This window comes from Nothobranchius furzeri, chromosome 2 (assembly GCF_043380555.1).
Source record: "Nothobranchius furzeri strain GRZ-AD chromosome 2, NfurGRZ-RIMD1, whole genome shotgun sequence".
NCBI classification, from domain to species: domain Eukaryota; kingdom Metazoa; phylum Chordata; class Actinopteri; order Cyprinodontiformes; family Nothobranchiidae; genus Nothobranchius; species Nothobranchius furzeri.
The window spans coordinates 4,931,121-4,944,894 of record NC_091742.1 but is presented as its reverse complement, the minus strand read 5'-3'; the positions used below and the strand labels follow the sequence as shown (position 1 = coordinate 4,944,894).

At 41.0% G+C, this 13,774-nt stretch overlaps 1 protein-coding gene across 6 annotated transcripts in view; it reads left to right on the top strand.

Annotated features, from left to right (window-relative positions):
• LOC107377601 (protein EFR3 homolog B) overlaps positions 1-13,774 on the top strand; it is a 38,984-nt gene that overhangs the window by 16,581 nt on the left and 8,629 nt on the right. For all 6 annotated transcript variants that reach the window (XM_070543230.1, XM_015947314.3, XM_070543223.1 and 3 more), the window contains 5 exons: positions 92-168; positions 1,141-1,268; positions 1,588-1,738; positions 5,465-5,586; positions 6,264-6,413. In XM_070543230.1, the coding sequence (XP_070399331.1) occupies positions 92-168; positions 1,141-1,268; positions 1,588-1,738; positions 5,465-5,586; positions 6,264-6,413 (628 nt within the window). The remainder of the gene's footprint in view (positions 1-91; positions 169-1,140; positions 1,269-1,587; positions 1,739-5,464; positions 5,587-6,263; positions 6,414-13,774) is intronic.

Genomic DNA, 13,774 nt, shown 5'->3' with positions numbered 1-13,774 from the left:
TTATTTACCGTTGTGTAAAGTAGATCAGACCTAACAGAATAGAGAGACGTTATTCACCATCTTTGTTTCCTCTCTTTCTGTTCTTCTTTAGGGGTTTGTGGTTGTTGCGGGGCGCTCAGGCCTCGCTACAAGAGGCTGGTGGACAACATCTTCCCAGAAGATCCAGAGGTGAGAAACTGGAGCAACACTTTTCTTCTTGGTCTTGCTGTCGTTCCTGTTGGAGGTTTGAGTAATTTTCCACCCTGCTAAACCGTCGCCTATGAAAATCAAGGTTTTCTCTCTGGTTTTAATCTGCTATAAGCTAGTAAATCAATTATTTAAGAAGAGGGAGTTTGAGGTCGTCTTGGAAAATAATAAAAAACCCACAGGATTGTCTCAGACCTCATCTATTGCACTGTTTTCTATGTTTAAATCTGACTCATCAGGAGAATCAGTCTGTGCGTAGATAGTTACCCACTTTATGTTTCCCATAAGTCTTTAAAGGAGACCCTCCGGGATTAATAAAGTATTTTTGAATTAGAATTAGAATTGAAACATTCCCAGTTTTGTGATTGTGTAGATGTGCACCTGCCCGATGCTCTTCCAAAAAAAGGATTTCTAATTTTGGCTTCAAGCTGCTGTAGAAAACTCGTGATGCCCCAGTAACCTTGACTTAATAAAACCAGCTGATTCAAACCTGCACATGTACAGTATTTGAGTGTTTCTGCCAAAAAATTAAAAGTAATTGTAGTTTTTCAGATAGTTTTTTCTATTTATCCTTTGCATTTCTTGTGTAATTGATTGTCTGAGCATCACTTTTAGCCTGAAATGCTTGTTTTCACTGTGTGCTATTCTCCTTTTGGATTTTGGATTGCTGCTTTGGTTCTTTTGGGCCTTGACTGAATGTAAATGGGTTCTCGGTGGACTAGAGATTTTTTTAGCTCTCTTTCACCCATGGCCAAAGTGAAAAGCAGTGAAGTAGGTCAGGTAGGAACTTCGTGGTCTAGTTATACACTTTACATTCAGCTTTTTTGAAAAGGGCTTCTTTTTGCATTCAGTCTGCTGGATTAGTTCACAATTGTTTGTAAAGCGACAAACGGTGTTTTTATCTTGATTCAATCAATCAAGGTATGAGTATATTTACTCTGAGAACTCTCCCAGGATGGACTGGTCAAGGCCAACATGGAGAAGCTGACATTCTACGCCTTGTCAGCTCCGGAGAAGCTGGACCGCATCGGGGCCTACCTGTCTGAGAGGCTGTCCAGGGATGTGGCCCGACACCGATACGGGTAACATCATTCACAAGATCTCTTTGATTTCTGCCCTGATGCGTTTAATATGATCATCTTTCTCTCGCTTTTATATTTAGCTATAATTTTAGATTGTCATGTTACATAATTCAGGTAATAATTGACTATGCAAAAGCTCAGAACTAATTAAAAATAGGTCAATAATAAAAAATAGTATGCTTTCACTTTGAAAGCTGTGGAAGTTCGATGAGTGTAAAACTCTATTATGCATAAACTTGATGATGACTCGCCAAAATAAAAAGAGAAGAGTTTACTACATCCTGATCTTTGTTACTCTCTGTTTTCTCTTTCTTTTCAGGTATGTGTGCATTGCTATGGAAGCCTTGGACCAGCTTCTGATGGCTTGCCACTGCCAGAGCATCAACCTGTTTGTGGAGAGTTTTCTGAAGATGGTACGAAAGCTGCTGGAGTCGGACAAACCATCCCTGCAGATCCTAGGGACCAACTCTGTGAGTTTTCTGGCTGCTATTTTTACATCTCTTTCTGTGCTAAGACAAAGATCTGGTTACCACTTACAAGCGTTACGATGATTTAGACGTCAGTTTCTGTAATATATGTAAAAATCTTTACACACTCCCAAGATTTAATGGCTAAATGTGCAACATTCTACCTAAGTCAAGCACCAATAGACAGCTACTGCTTAACTCTCCAGTCAGAATTGACAAAGCTCGTCAGATGAGAAGCTAAACGGCTTCAAAAAACCAAAGAAGTTCAGTTGCCTTCATTCAGACCCTTTTGGATGACCGTGACCTGGATGACTGAGAACCTTCACCAGAACATTCTACTAAGAAAAAAAAATGTAGCTTTTTTCATTCATGTTCAATTTGCTTTCAGCTCCAGATATTCACATACATGTTCCTCCCCTCCTGTCTAGAATAAGTCAATATCCAAAATAGAAATCCTACCAGAAGAAGTTAGAATTTTGAACATCTATACTGTCTATTGCACTGTTGTTTGCTAGTTCAGTTTTTCATTTCACCCATTTTATAATAAAACTAAATTAAGTACACAGTGGGCCATTTATATGGATACACCTTAATAAAATGGGAATGGTTGGTGATATTAACGTCCTGTGTGTGGCACATTAGTATATGTGAGGGGGCAAACTTTTCAAGATGGGTGGTGACCATGGTGGCCATTTTGATGTCGGCCATCTTGGATACAGCTTTTGTTTTTTCAATAGGAAGAGGGTCATGTGACACATCAAACTTATTGGGAATTTCACAAGAAAAACAGTGGTGTGCTTGGTTTGAATGTAATTGTATTCATTCATGAGTTATTCACAAGTTTCTGACCACTTATAAAATGTGTTCAATGTGCTGCCCATTGTGTTGGATTGTCAATGCAACCCTCTTCTCCCACTCTTCACACACTGATAGTAACACTGCAGGAGAAATGCCAGCACAGGCTTCCAGCATCCGTAGTTTCAGTGCCACACATCTCATATTTTCACACCATAGACAACTGCCTTCAGATGACCCCAAAGATAAAAGTCTAAGGGAGTCAGATCGGGAGACCTTGTGGGCCATTCAACTGGCCCACAATGACCAATTTACTTTCCAGGAAACTGTTCATCTAGGAATGCTCGGACCTGACACCCATAATGTGGTGGTGTGCCATCTTGCTGGAAAAACTCAGGGAACGTGCCAGCTTCAGTGCATGAAGAGGGAAACCCATCATGTAGCAATTTCAAATATTAAGTGGCCTTTAGGTTTCCATTGATGAAGAATGACCCCACTATCTTTGTACCCCATATGCCACACCATACCATCACTTTTTTTGTTCCAACAGTCTTGGAGGGATCTATCCAATATGGGTTGGTGTCAGACCAATAGCGGTGGTTTTGTTTGTTAACTTCACCATTCACATAAAAATTTGCCTCATCAGTAAACAAAATCTTCTGTGTGAACTGAGGGTGCTGTTTCAATTTTTGTTTTGGCCATTCTGCAAATGTTGTGCGCCAATCTGAGTCATCCTCGTTGAGATGCTGCAGCAGTAGGAGTTTGTAAGGGCACCATTTGTGAGTAGCTAATATCTGCCGAAGGGATGTAAGACTAATGCCACTCTCCAGTGACATGCGGCGAGTGCTACTCTGTGGGCTCTTGCCGAATGAAGCTAGAACAGCCACTGATATTTCTTCATTGGTGACAGTTTTCATGCATCCACATTTTGGCAAATCCAACACTGAACCAGTTTCACGAAACTTAGCAAGCAGTTTGCTAACTGTAGCATGGGGGATGGGTGGTCTCATAGGGTGTCTTGCATTGAAATCTGCTGCAATGACCCAGTTACTGTGTTCACCAGGTATCAACACAATTTCGATCCGCCCCTCATGTGTTAACCTCTTCGACATGTCAATGGCTGTGAACAAGGAGAAACTTGTCAATAACTCATGAAAGAATAAAGTTACGTTCAAACCAAGCACACAATTGTTTTTCTTGTGAAATTACAAATATGTTTGATGTGTCACATGACCCTTTTCCTATTGAAAAAACAACGGTTGGATCCAAGATGGCCAATTTCAAAATGGCCACCATGGTCACCACCCATCTTGAAAAGTTTGCCCCCTCACATATACACAAACAGGACGTTAATATCACCAACCATTCCCATTTTATTAAGGTGTATCCATATATATATTCTATTCTTCTATCACTGTGAGTCAGTAGGTCATTAGAGACCCTAAGAAGAGCTGTTTCAGTAGAATGAGCTCTACAAAACCTGACTGGAAACTATCATAAATGCTATGTTCATCAAGAGCAGTTGTGAGTTGTTAATCCACAACCTTTTCCAACATCTTGGAGATGGACAGGAGTTTAGAGATGAGTCTGAAGCTGCTATGGAAAGAAGAACGATAGCGGATAAATGAGCCTGCCATACTTTCCATGGTGGTAGGTTTCTCAGAATAGGGCAGCTTTTTTCTTCACAACACCTGCTACCAACACGGTGATGTAGGGTGTTGGTCCTGTTTGCAATCAAATAGAATGCTCAAATATTCACTGCAAGATTTAGTTAATTGATATTTTCAGTTGAGCATCATCGTCTCTTAAGTGATTTAGAAATCTGTGACTTGAGTTTTGTAGAAGCAGCTTGGACTGCTTATTTTAGACCTATAAATATCCTGTTCACCTCTAATGTGCTTGAGTTTTAAAACATCGAGTCGTACCCATCTGAGTGGATTTAGACGTATTATCTAATCAAAGCTGACAGGTTGCATTTACTTTCATGAAGCGATGTCACACCGTAGGAGACGTAAACCTTCAGAGAAACACTATTAGTTTTTTTTAGTGATTATTCTCGGCGACAGAGCGGTAGGATGAAAATGGGATTAGTATCCTCTGATATGGGAAGTCACCATCAGTAATGCCAGACGGGTCAGTCAATGGCACGTTAAAAACAGAACGAGGAGATATAACTTCGTAGTAATTTACTTCATTGATTTTCTACACCTGTACTATTTATTCAGCTTGATGGCCAGAAAGTACTTTATCCTGTTGATTTTTACCTTTAATCTCCCTGTGACGGTGAGGAATTAAAGCAAGACCTGATCTCAGCAATGACCTTTTTTACTCTCCGTCTACCCGAAGGTTTTATCTACTGTTCCTTGAAGCCTTCAGTCAGATCTGATGTCTGCTTCCGTGGACACAGAGTTGATGCATTAATACCTGTGAGCTGCTGGGTATTACTGGCAGCTGGATCGCTTTCAGGAATCAACAGCAGCAGTGAGCTGTAATAAGCTCGCTTGTTTTATGAGATATTTCATTTCATTTCAAAACAAAAAAAAGATGTAATTATATTGTTTCTTTGAGTGCTGGTTTTCTACATCACCTAGTCTTTTTTATGAGATTTCACTAATCAAATCGCTCTTTAACCATCTGCCTTATTGTCGACTGATATAATTTTAGCTTCAGGTACTCTTCATGATCTAGTTCTTTAGGAAAGCTTGTTTATAATTTATTACCTGGATCGTGGTTTGGTGATGACTTTCAGCCGGTTTACTTGGCTGACATTTGCTGGCTCAGTGGGAGTATTTCCCCCTTCCTCTTTGCATTTTTCACCACTGACTAGATGTTGTAGAGCTCCAGCTTGACTTGTATTTAAAGTATAATGATACAAAAGACAAAATAAGATCTTGATTGCTTAAAAAATATGTTTAAATTATTCTCTGTTGTCAGTTTGTCAAGTTTGCTAACATTGAAGAAGACACACCGTCCTACCATCGCAGCTACGACTTCTTTGTGTCGCGCTTCAGCGAGATGTGCCACTCAAACTTTGAGGACCCTGACATCCGCACCAAGTAAGTGGACAAAATCACGTTGAAGACAGAATAATTAATTAACACCTGTTTTTAGACTGTTTAAATTAATTATTGGATATGTCTTTATTAAACAAATTTTCAAGCAGTCCTGTGATCTCAGAGGCACACCGAGCTGTTTTGCCTGCTTTTAGCACCCCCTAGTGGCCATTAATTCTCTGTGGTCAAAACGAAAGCATAACTTGTCTCCTTGCTGTGCTTTTGTCTTTTTCACACCTTAATCTTACAGCTGAAATGTCTCCCAGTGTTAACAATAACGACTCATCACTAAATTAAACAAATCAGCTGTGTTCATGATCTAAAACATGTAGGAAACGTGCTGGAAGCAGACAGTAGTGCCAGGTATGGCAGCTCAACTTGTTCCCAGAGGGAACAGAGCGGCCTGCCAGCCTGAAGTTGCAAATGTGATATTCTGGACACGGAGGGTCATTTTAGCACATACCGACACAAGAAAATGATTTTAAAAAGTGAAAAAGTTGCAAAGTATGGCTTTAAGCTCTCGCTGAAAATAGAAACAGTGTCATTCTTCAAACAGTTAAGTATATTTTGAGTTGAACAGCAATCAGGCACAGAGGGACACTGAGTAAAAATAGATAAAAACGAATGTGGCTAAATTCAGATGGATTTCTGTTGTGTGTCTTTGTGATTATTCCCATCAGGATCCGGATGGCAGGTATCAAAGGTCTGCAGGGAGTGGTGAGGAAGACTGTGAATGATGAGCTGCAGGCTAATATCTGGGACCCTCAGCACATGGACAAGATCGTCCCCTCGCTGCTTTTCAACCTGCAGAGTGGAGAGCGCACAGAGAGGTAAGGGTTTATCCAACCCTTGTGGTCTCTTATTACATATAACTTTAAACTTACTTCACTGTAATTCTTAGGGACGTTTGAAGCTCTTAACGGTTAATACTCATTTATCCATTTGATTTACAAATTAAGCACTGGTTGTCACCAAGCAAGATCGAAGACTGACCTGTTGCTGGTGTCGATTCAGTTTGTTGTGCAGCTTAGTTTCCATCTTCTGCCAGGCTCAGTGCTTCAATGTGGGGCTCATTTTTGTGTTCAGTACCAAGACTGAAATGCTCCCACGCTTAGCTCTTTGTGTACCGCTTCTTCTTTGAGTAAATTTATTTGATCATGTGAGCTCACCTCTGGGCCATTCCCATCTGTACCGGGTCGGCCCGGGCCGGGTAGCCCCAGTCGGCCCCAGCCTGGCCCGGTTGATTCCACACATCCTTGTCTTAAGCCCACGTGGGCTGATTCTACCCACCAATCAGAGGCTTGCTCTAATGGAAGGTGTGAATTTGTTGTCAGCAGTGGGTGTGTTGGCCCTGGTCGGCCTGAAGCAGACTCCCTCGAGAAGAGGGCTGAGAATGAGCCTTGGTTGGCCCGGAAAAATACCAGGCCACCCAGATATGTAAACAACCTACGCTACCCTGCCTGGGCCGACCCGGTACAGATGGGAATTGCCCACTCTTCTTCTGGGCACTCTCGCGCCCTCTAGCGGCACAAAATATATTATGCCCAAGCGCAGCAGAAGGAACTGCTTAAGCAGTAAACTGGACAAAACTAGTTTACCTGGTTACAACATTAACTTATTCACTGCCAGCCGTTTCCTGATCGGTAAAGCCCTTCGCTGTCAGCGTTTCTCACCGTTTTTACTGTTTTTTTAAAGGGACTTTAAGGAAGTTTGACAGCCAAAACATGTATAGAAATAATAAATGTGTTCTTCATACATTCTCCTGCAATGCCCTGGTCCTGTAGAATGAGCTCTGGCATTTTTACTGTGATTCCTGTTTTTCTGTAAAATCACAGAAAAAGAGAGATGCTCGGGTCGAGCAGGCTGCTTCATGCGCGTTCACGCTCAGGCATAGCCCGTAGCATTTGCTATCAGTAGCTTTAGCAGCAGAGAGAGAGGTAGTACCACTTTGTCGCTGTTCCTAAGCCTAGTGACAACGCTAGCTACATTTCTGAGGACCCTTAGCTACTTTCTGTAGAACTTTCTTCTACATATTTCCTGCAAATTAGCAACAAAATAGCCATTTTCGCTCCGAACCGTTCTTTGGATTGACGTTGTTTCAGCTGTCATCAAGGATATAAATGTTACAGATAGCTTCAATGTCACTGGCGCTTTAGCTCACCTAGTAATAAGTCTGACTTTCATGCAGAAGACCTGAATTTGATTCCCGGTGTGAACATAATTTGTTTTTTGGAGTTTCATTTTTACATTAATGATATGTTTTTTTACAGTAAGACGCCCAAATTTTTATTTGAGACTCGCGGAACGGCATTGAATTCACAGATAAAAAAGATGTGGGTTCAACTTTCATTTTGGAACAATTTTTCAAGCAAGGGAAGGGAATGATCTGAGCATGCAGGAGGACTGACCCATCGTAAACCTTTGTCGGCTGTGCTGAAGAAAAAGGTACAGAACCAAATGATTTAATTAGCTGCGCGTTCTCCTGGCCTCTGTCCTCCGGGCCACACACACACGCACGCACGCACGCATACACACACACACACACACACACACACACACACACACACACACACACACACACACACTGCACGTTCGGCCGGCCGACGAGAAAGTGCAGCTGCAGAGACAGAGGCACATTATTTTTATTAATTTGCTGTGTTCTTTTGTCCTCCAGGCCACACGCACGCACGCACGCACGCACGCACGCACACACACACACACACACACACACACACACACACACACACACACACACAGGACTGTCTCAGTTGTTATTTTCTTTAAGGAGTGTGCACGTACAGCATGCGTACCTCATGCACGAGCCTACTTTTGAAGCTGCCGTTACGCATTAGGCCTGAGTGGCGATCGCGACCATAGAAACTTCAAACTTCCTTATAGTCCCTTTAAGAGTCACAGAACGATGCACGCTGGGATGATGTCGACGCCAAAACAACCAAAACGACCAAAACAAAATGGAGACTCACCTCTTACATCAGGAAGAATCCGCACGTTTCGAGCGTCATCCGTTCTTTCATAATCCGATGTTGAATTGTGATCGGCAGAAGCTTTTCCGGTTCGCGCCTCACCTTTTTTTACAGCAGTGGCCCAAAACGATCTCCTAACACATGGATGTTCTGCTTCATGATCACATGACGTGTGACATACGAGGATGAAGTTCGGCTTTAGAGCTGAGAAGTTTGTTCTCACGGTGCGGGGGCTCGTTCCAAAGCCCGCACCGTAAAATATGCAGATGATGACTTTAATTGTCATTGGCAGTGAACGGTTGGATTTAAATTCAATGACAGTGAATGAGTTAATGGCAACTAACTGGTTAACCAGTTAACTATGTGCATCGCTAGTAATTATGTTTTAATAGTAAACCAATAAAAGACTTTTCCAAAACTATTTTGACCTTTTTAACTTGATCTGGATCAAACTGTAGGGAATGGTACTTCTGGACCATGGGTCCCTGGAAGAACGAAAAAATGAGTGCAAGTCAATGGGGCTAAAAACGCTATTTACTATTTCTGTTTATGTGCCATGGATTTCACATACGATGTCCGTGAACTTTAAAGATGCATTTTGAGGCCAAGAAAGTGCAAAATTTTTAACGGGGGGAAACATTATTTTAGGTTATGTGTGAAAATAAGTCCAGGACTACGAATGCACATCACCAAAGTAACATCATCGAACCAGACATGGAGAAAAATGGCTGTAAGTTCAGAAAACTTCAAATCTTTCTTTCAGGAGGAAAGAACCACCATAAATCTGGCCATGTGGTAAGTAGCAGCTATGCTAGGGAAGAGGAGATTCTGTGCGACAGACCAACGTCTGATTTGTAGTTATACTAATTATGAAATTTTACAAGCTTATAAATCTCAAAGTACATGACTGGCGTGGTCGAAACACCCATCATTACTTTTCATTTAAATAGAAGTACATGTGTGATCCAGGGTGTAAGGCAAAGCAGATTAGAAAATAGCTCTTTTAGCCTCATTGACTTGCATTCGTTTTTTTCATTCTTCCGGGGCCCGTGAGCAGTGGTGTGCATCTCTACCTGCCTCACGATTCGATCCGATTCCGATTATCTGCCTAAAGTTTCGATTTGAGTCTGAAATGCATCACGATTCTTCACACAAAAATTTTCATTACTTAATAAAAGCAGTAGAATAGTTTTCAATTTCTTTTTGATTTCGAAATCCCTGAAAAACAGAACATTCATCTATTCACTATAGTGAGCAATAATGTTTAAAGTGTGCTGCCTATAATTACTTAAATAATTCAAGAAATAATGTTTTCGGTAGAGCAGCTTTAAGATAGAATATTACTGAACTTAAAAATAGTAAACAAATACTGTGTTAAGCGATTCGTTCACATCCAGGATCCCAAAACCGAAATTAGCCCAAACATCCGATTTAAATGTGCATCTTTGATTACTGGTAATGTTGGCCCTGTATCCCTGTCCGCCTTTTCTGTTTTACATTGGCGCTAGGGCAACGCAGTGTGCATGTCATTGCAATTCTGCCCCTGGAATTAGTTGTAAAACCTCAAAACTTTATTGCCCGCGCACGTCCAGAACATAGGCATAGACATAGGGAGAAAATCTCATTATGTCACGTTGCTGCATCGATGCAGAAACATGCACGGCTGAATCGCGATGCATCTTAGAATCTATCGTTTTTCCCACCTCTACCCGTGAGCCGACCAGAAAAGGAGGAGACTTTTCTCCCTATACCTGAAAACCTTCATTATACCATGTTTTAGGTATAATAATGTTTTTGCCAGAAAATGAACCACTGGACTGATTTTTATCAATGTCTCAAAAAGTACCGTAATACTCTGATGCACTTTTACACGTGACTTACTTTTGGAGTCAACCCAATTCAAGATGGCCACCATGGCTAATTAGTAGTAGAAAACACAAAAATGGCTAAAAATGGCTAGAATAAATGGCTTAAAGCTACAATGGCAAATTTGGAAAACCAATCATGCCTCTTTACATTCAAACATAGCACTAAATATATTGTGGAGATTAAAAAAATTAAAAATGGAGTCCTGGCAGTCTCACAAGCCACCACCGATGCCATTCACCATTATTGTCAAAACGTAGCAAGCCTGCTGACAGCGCTTATCTCTCATGGGGATCTATTAACCCACATCTAAGAGCAAACAACCTGCAGTGAGAGTGGAGTATTAAGAAAGACCAGAGAAGAATGCGAAAGGGAGGAACAAGAACAGAAAAAGTGCAACACAGGAAAACAGAGTTGGAGGCTGCCAGTTTTTGAGAGGATGCTGCAGAGCTTGGAGTAGTTGGCAGCTTTTCCCAAGATAAAATTCCTTTTGACGTCAACGCTGAGATCTGAGGGTTATGCGCGCAAAGGGGAAGCCGACATGTGGAATGCAGAACGAAGAATGGAGAATAGTTCTAAAAACGAGGAGTTTATTGACATTTGGAGCCGGAGCGACACTCTCCAACAGAGTCATATTTCCTTCTCAGCTCGTCTCCTCTGTTTACGTTCTGTGGTCTCCTCCTGCTGTGCATCCTCATTTCCTCTTCTCGCCGAGTCTCACTTGTCATTACTCACTGCAGTCGGCGCAGAATCTAATTACCTGAAGGTCGTGCATTTTCTTCTACTTAATCCCAGTGGACGTGTACCACTTTAGTTAAAGACCAAAGAGTGGAGACTTCCAGAGACGACAGCAGCAATTTCTGGACTCGTGCTGGGCGTGTCGTACAATCTTTTTCTTCAGATGTTGACTCAGCAGAAGTGAGAAGCTGAGTACACCTGATTTCTGTGTTTGCTTTGCTAGCGGGAAGCTTAAAGACACCTGATATATGAACACAAACTAATCACTAATGACAGAACATCACTAACAGGTAAAATATTGACTCGGTAATATTGATTCAGATGTGACAACGAGTCACATTTATCTGAGTCGTTTTATTACCACCAATCTAATAAAAGAGACATTTGTTTAGTGGCCATGTAATTGTGTTTGAAGAGAAAAGCTAAGTTGGTGTTGTCATAAATGACGTTAAAGCAAAGTTAGTTAAGTTACCGATGAAAATCTAAATATCACTTCCTGAAAGTTTCACTAACATCTGCTCAGTGGTTCAGGAGCAGTGTTGGGAGTAACAGTGTTTAAGTATAATGGCATAATTTTTTTAGGTAACAGAGTAATCTAATTACTTACTTTTCCCAATCATGGCAACACCGTTATCATTGTTGGGCATGCAAAGTGGTGCGTCACTCTGTTATAATGTACTTGAATAAAATGCAGCGGCTGGCATGCCATTATTGACAGCCACACCATTGAGGCGTGAACAAAACAGCTCTTGAGCAGTGGCGGCTCGTCCATAGGGGCGCTAGGGAGTCGCCCCACCAGTCTCACAGGAAGAGAAAGAAGGTAGGAATCACGACATGAAAATTAAACTAAACAATCTATACATCCTACATACTATAAGTGCTGTGTATAATCTGTATTTAAATGTAGTTTAAAAACGATATTTACTACGACCTAATTGTCTTGGGACGTATTTCCTGTTCCTTTTGGGCGCAGCAATCTCTACCATTGATCTATGCGAACTGGTGCATGTGAGTGTTTTATTTTTTATTTATTTATTTTTTACTATAAAATGAATTATTATGACCAAAAATCTGCAAAGGTAAGACTGAATTGACGCTTTTGACTTCATGACATTTGCTTTGTTTGTTTTGCTGCTGAGTTCCTTGAGCTGCTTCTGTGGATAGGATCATGTTGCATTATTGCTACTGTGCTTTTCTCGACATCTGTATTTAGCTTTTTTTCGGCCCTTTAATTTTGTATCATTGTTGAGGTTGAAAATGTAGATTCTATCATAAGAATGGTAAATTGGCACCCCCTAGTGGTAATATATTGTTATCGCATCTCACATCTTGAGACAGCATAAATGCATCCCACCCTGATCCCACCCAAAAAAAAACTCACCAGCTGCCACTGCTCTTGAGCCGGCCGGAGCCAGAGTGAGTGACACCGGCTGTACCCACATCCCACCTCGAACCGGTTTACTAACGGCAAAAAGGAACACACAGCGCGGAACACATCAGGGTGTTTGTTTGCAGATCAGAGAGGTGAGTCGTGGGCGCAGCGCTGCACGCAACTCATCTCTCCGATCACTATGAAGCAGGGAGGAGGTTGGCATGCGCAAAATGCCTGGGACAATTATTGCATTAACATGATGGGATCTGTAAATATTGATGGGGACAAATCTGTAAAAGAGGAGGAAATAACAATAAACAGCACTTCAGGTAGGTGAGGAAATGAGTGAAAGCAGTACAAGCGAGACTGTGGCAAGCTGTTTTAACATTTAATCAATAGTTGATCCTCTGTATTTTCTTATTTTATATAGCAATAATTTAATTCATCATATTACTAATTGTATTCTTATTAGTCAAAATTTCAAATGAAGACATGAACAGCTATGTTGTTACTGTAGCATTTAGAATTAAGGATATCCGTAATAACAGCTGCACTAGTAGGAAAGGCAGACTGGATATGTATTCCAGATATCTATAATTCTGTTAATCTTAGTAGAAAATAACATTCCAGATATCCACAGATACCTGACGTATTCAAATAGTAAGATCAATTCAGTTAAAAAACTTTGATGGTATAGCTATTATAGAATGTAACTGTGTTACAGAACATAGAAGTAATGTCACATTTACTTTACTAGGTAATTAATTACTTTTACAATGTAGTAACTGAGTTACTAATTCAATAACTTTTTGGAAAAAGTAATTTGTCACTATAACTAATTACTTTATTAACATAAGATGCCCAACACTGTTCAGGAGAGATTTCCAATCAAATCCAGTTTTATCTCTATAGCTTTATGGTAGCTGATCAAAGTGCTGAACAGGTGAGCAATATAACAACAATGCATGAAAACAATAAAATACAGATCAGAAATAACACAGCATGCAATTAAAATAATCAATGACCTAAAGCTTGACTAATAAAATGTGCTTTCAGGCCAATTAGGCCTGCCTCACAGGAAGTGGAAGCTCGTTCCAAAGTTTCGGGGCAGCAAATGAGACAGCCAGCTCCTCTCTGGTCTTATAGTGCATGTTAGGAACGCACAAGAGTAGGTGTTCAGCAGACCAGAGATTCAGAGGGCACGCATGGTATGAGCAGCTCAGAGAGATGA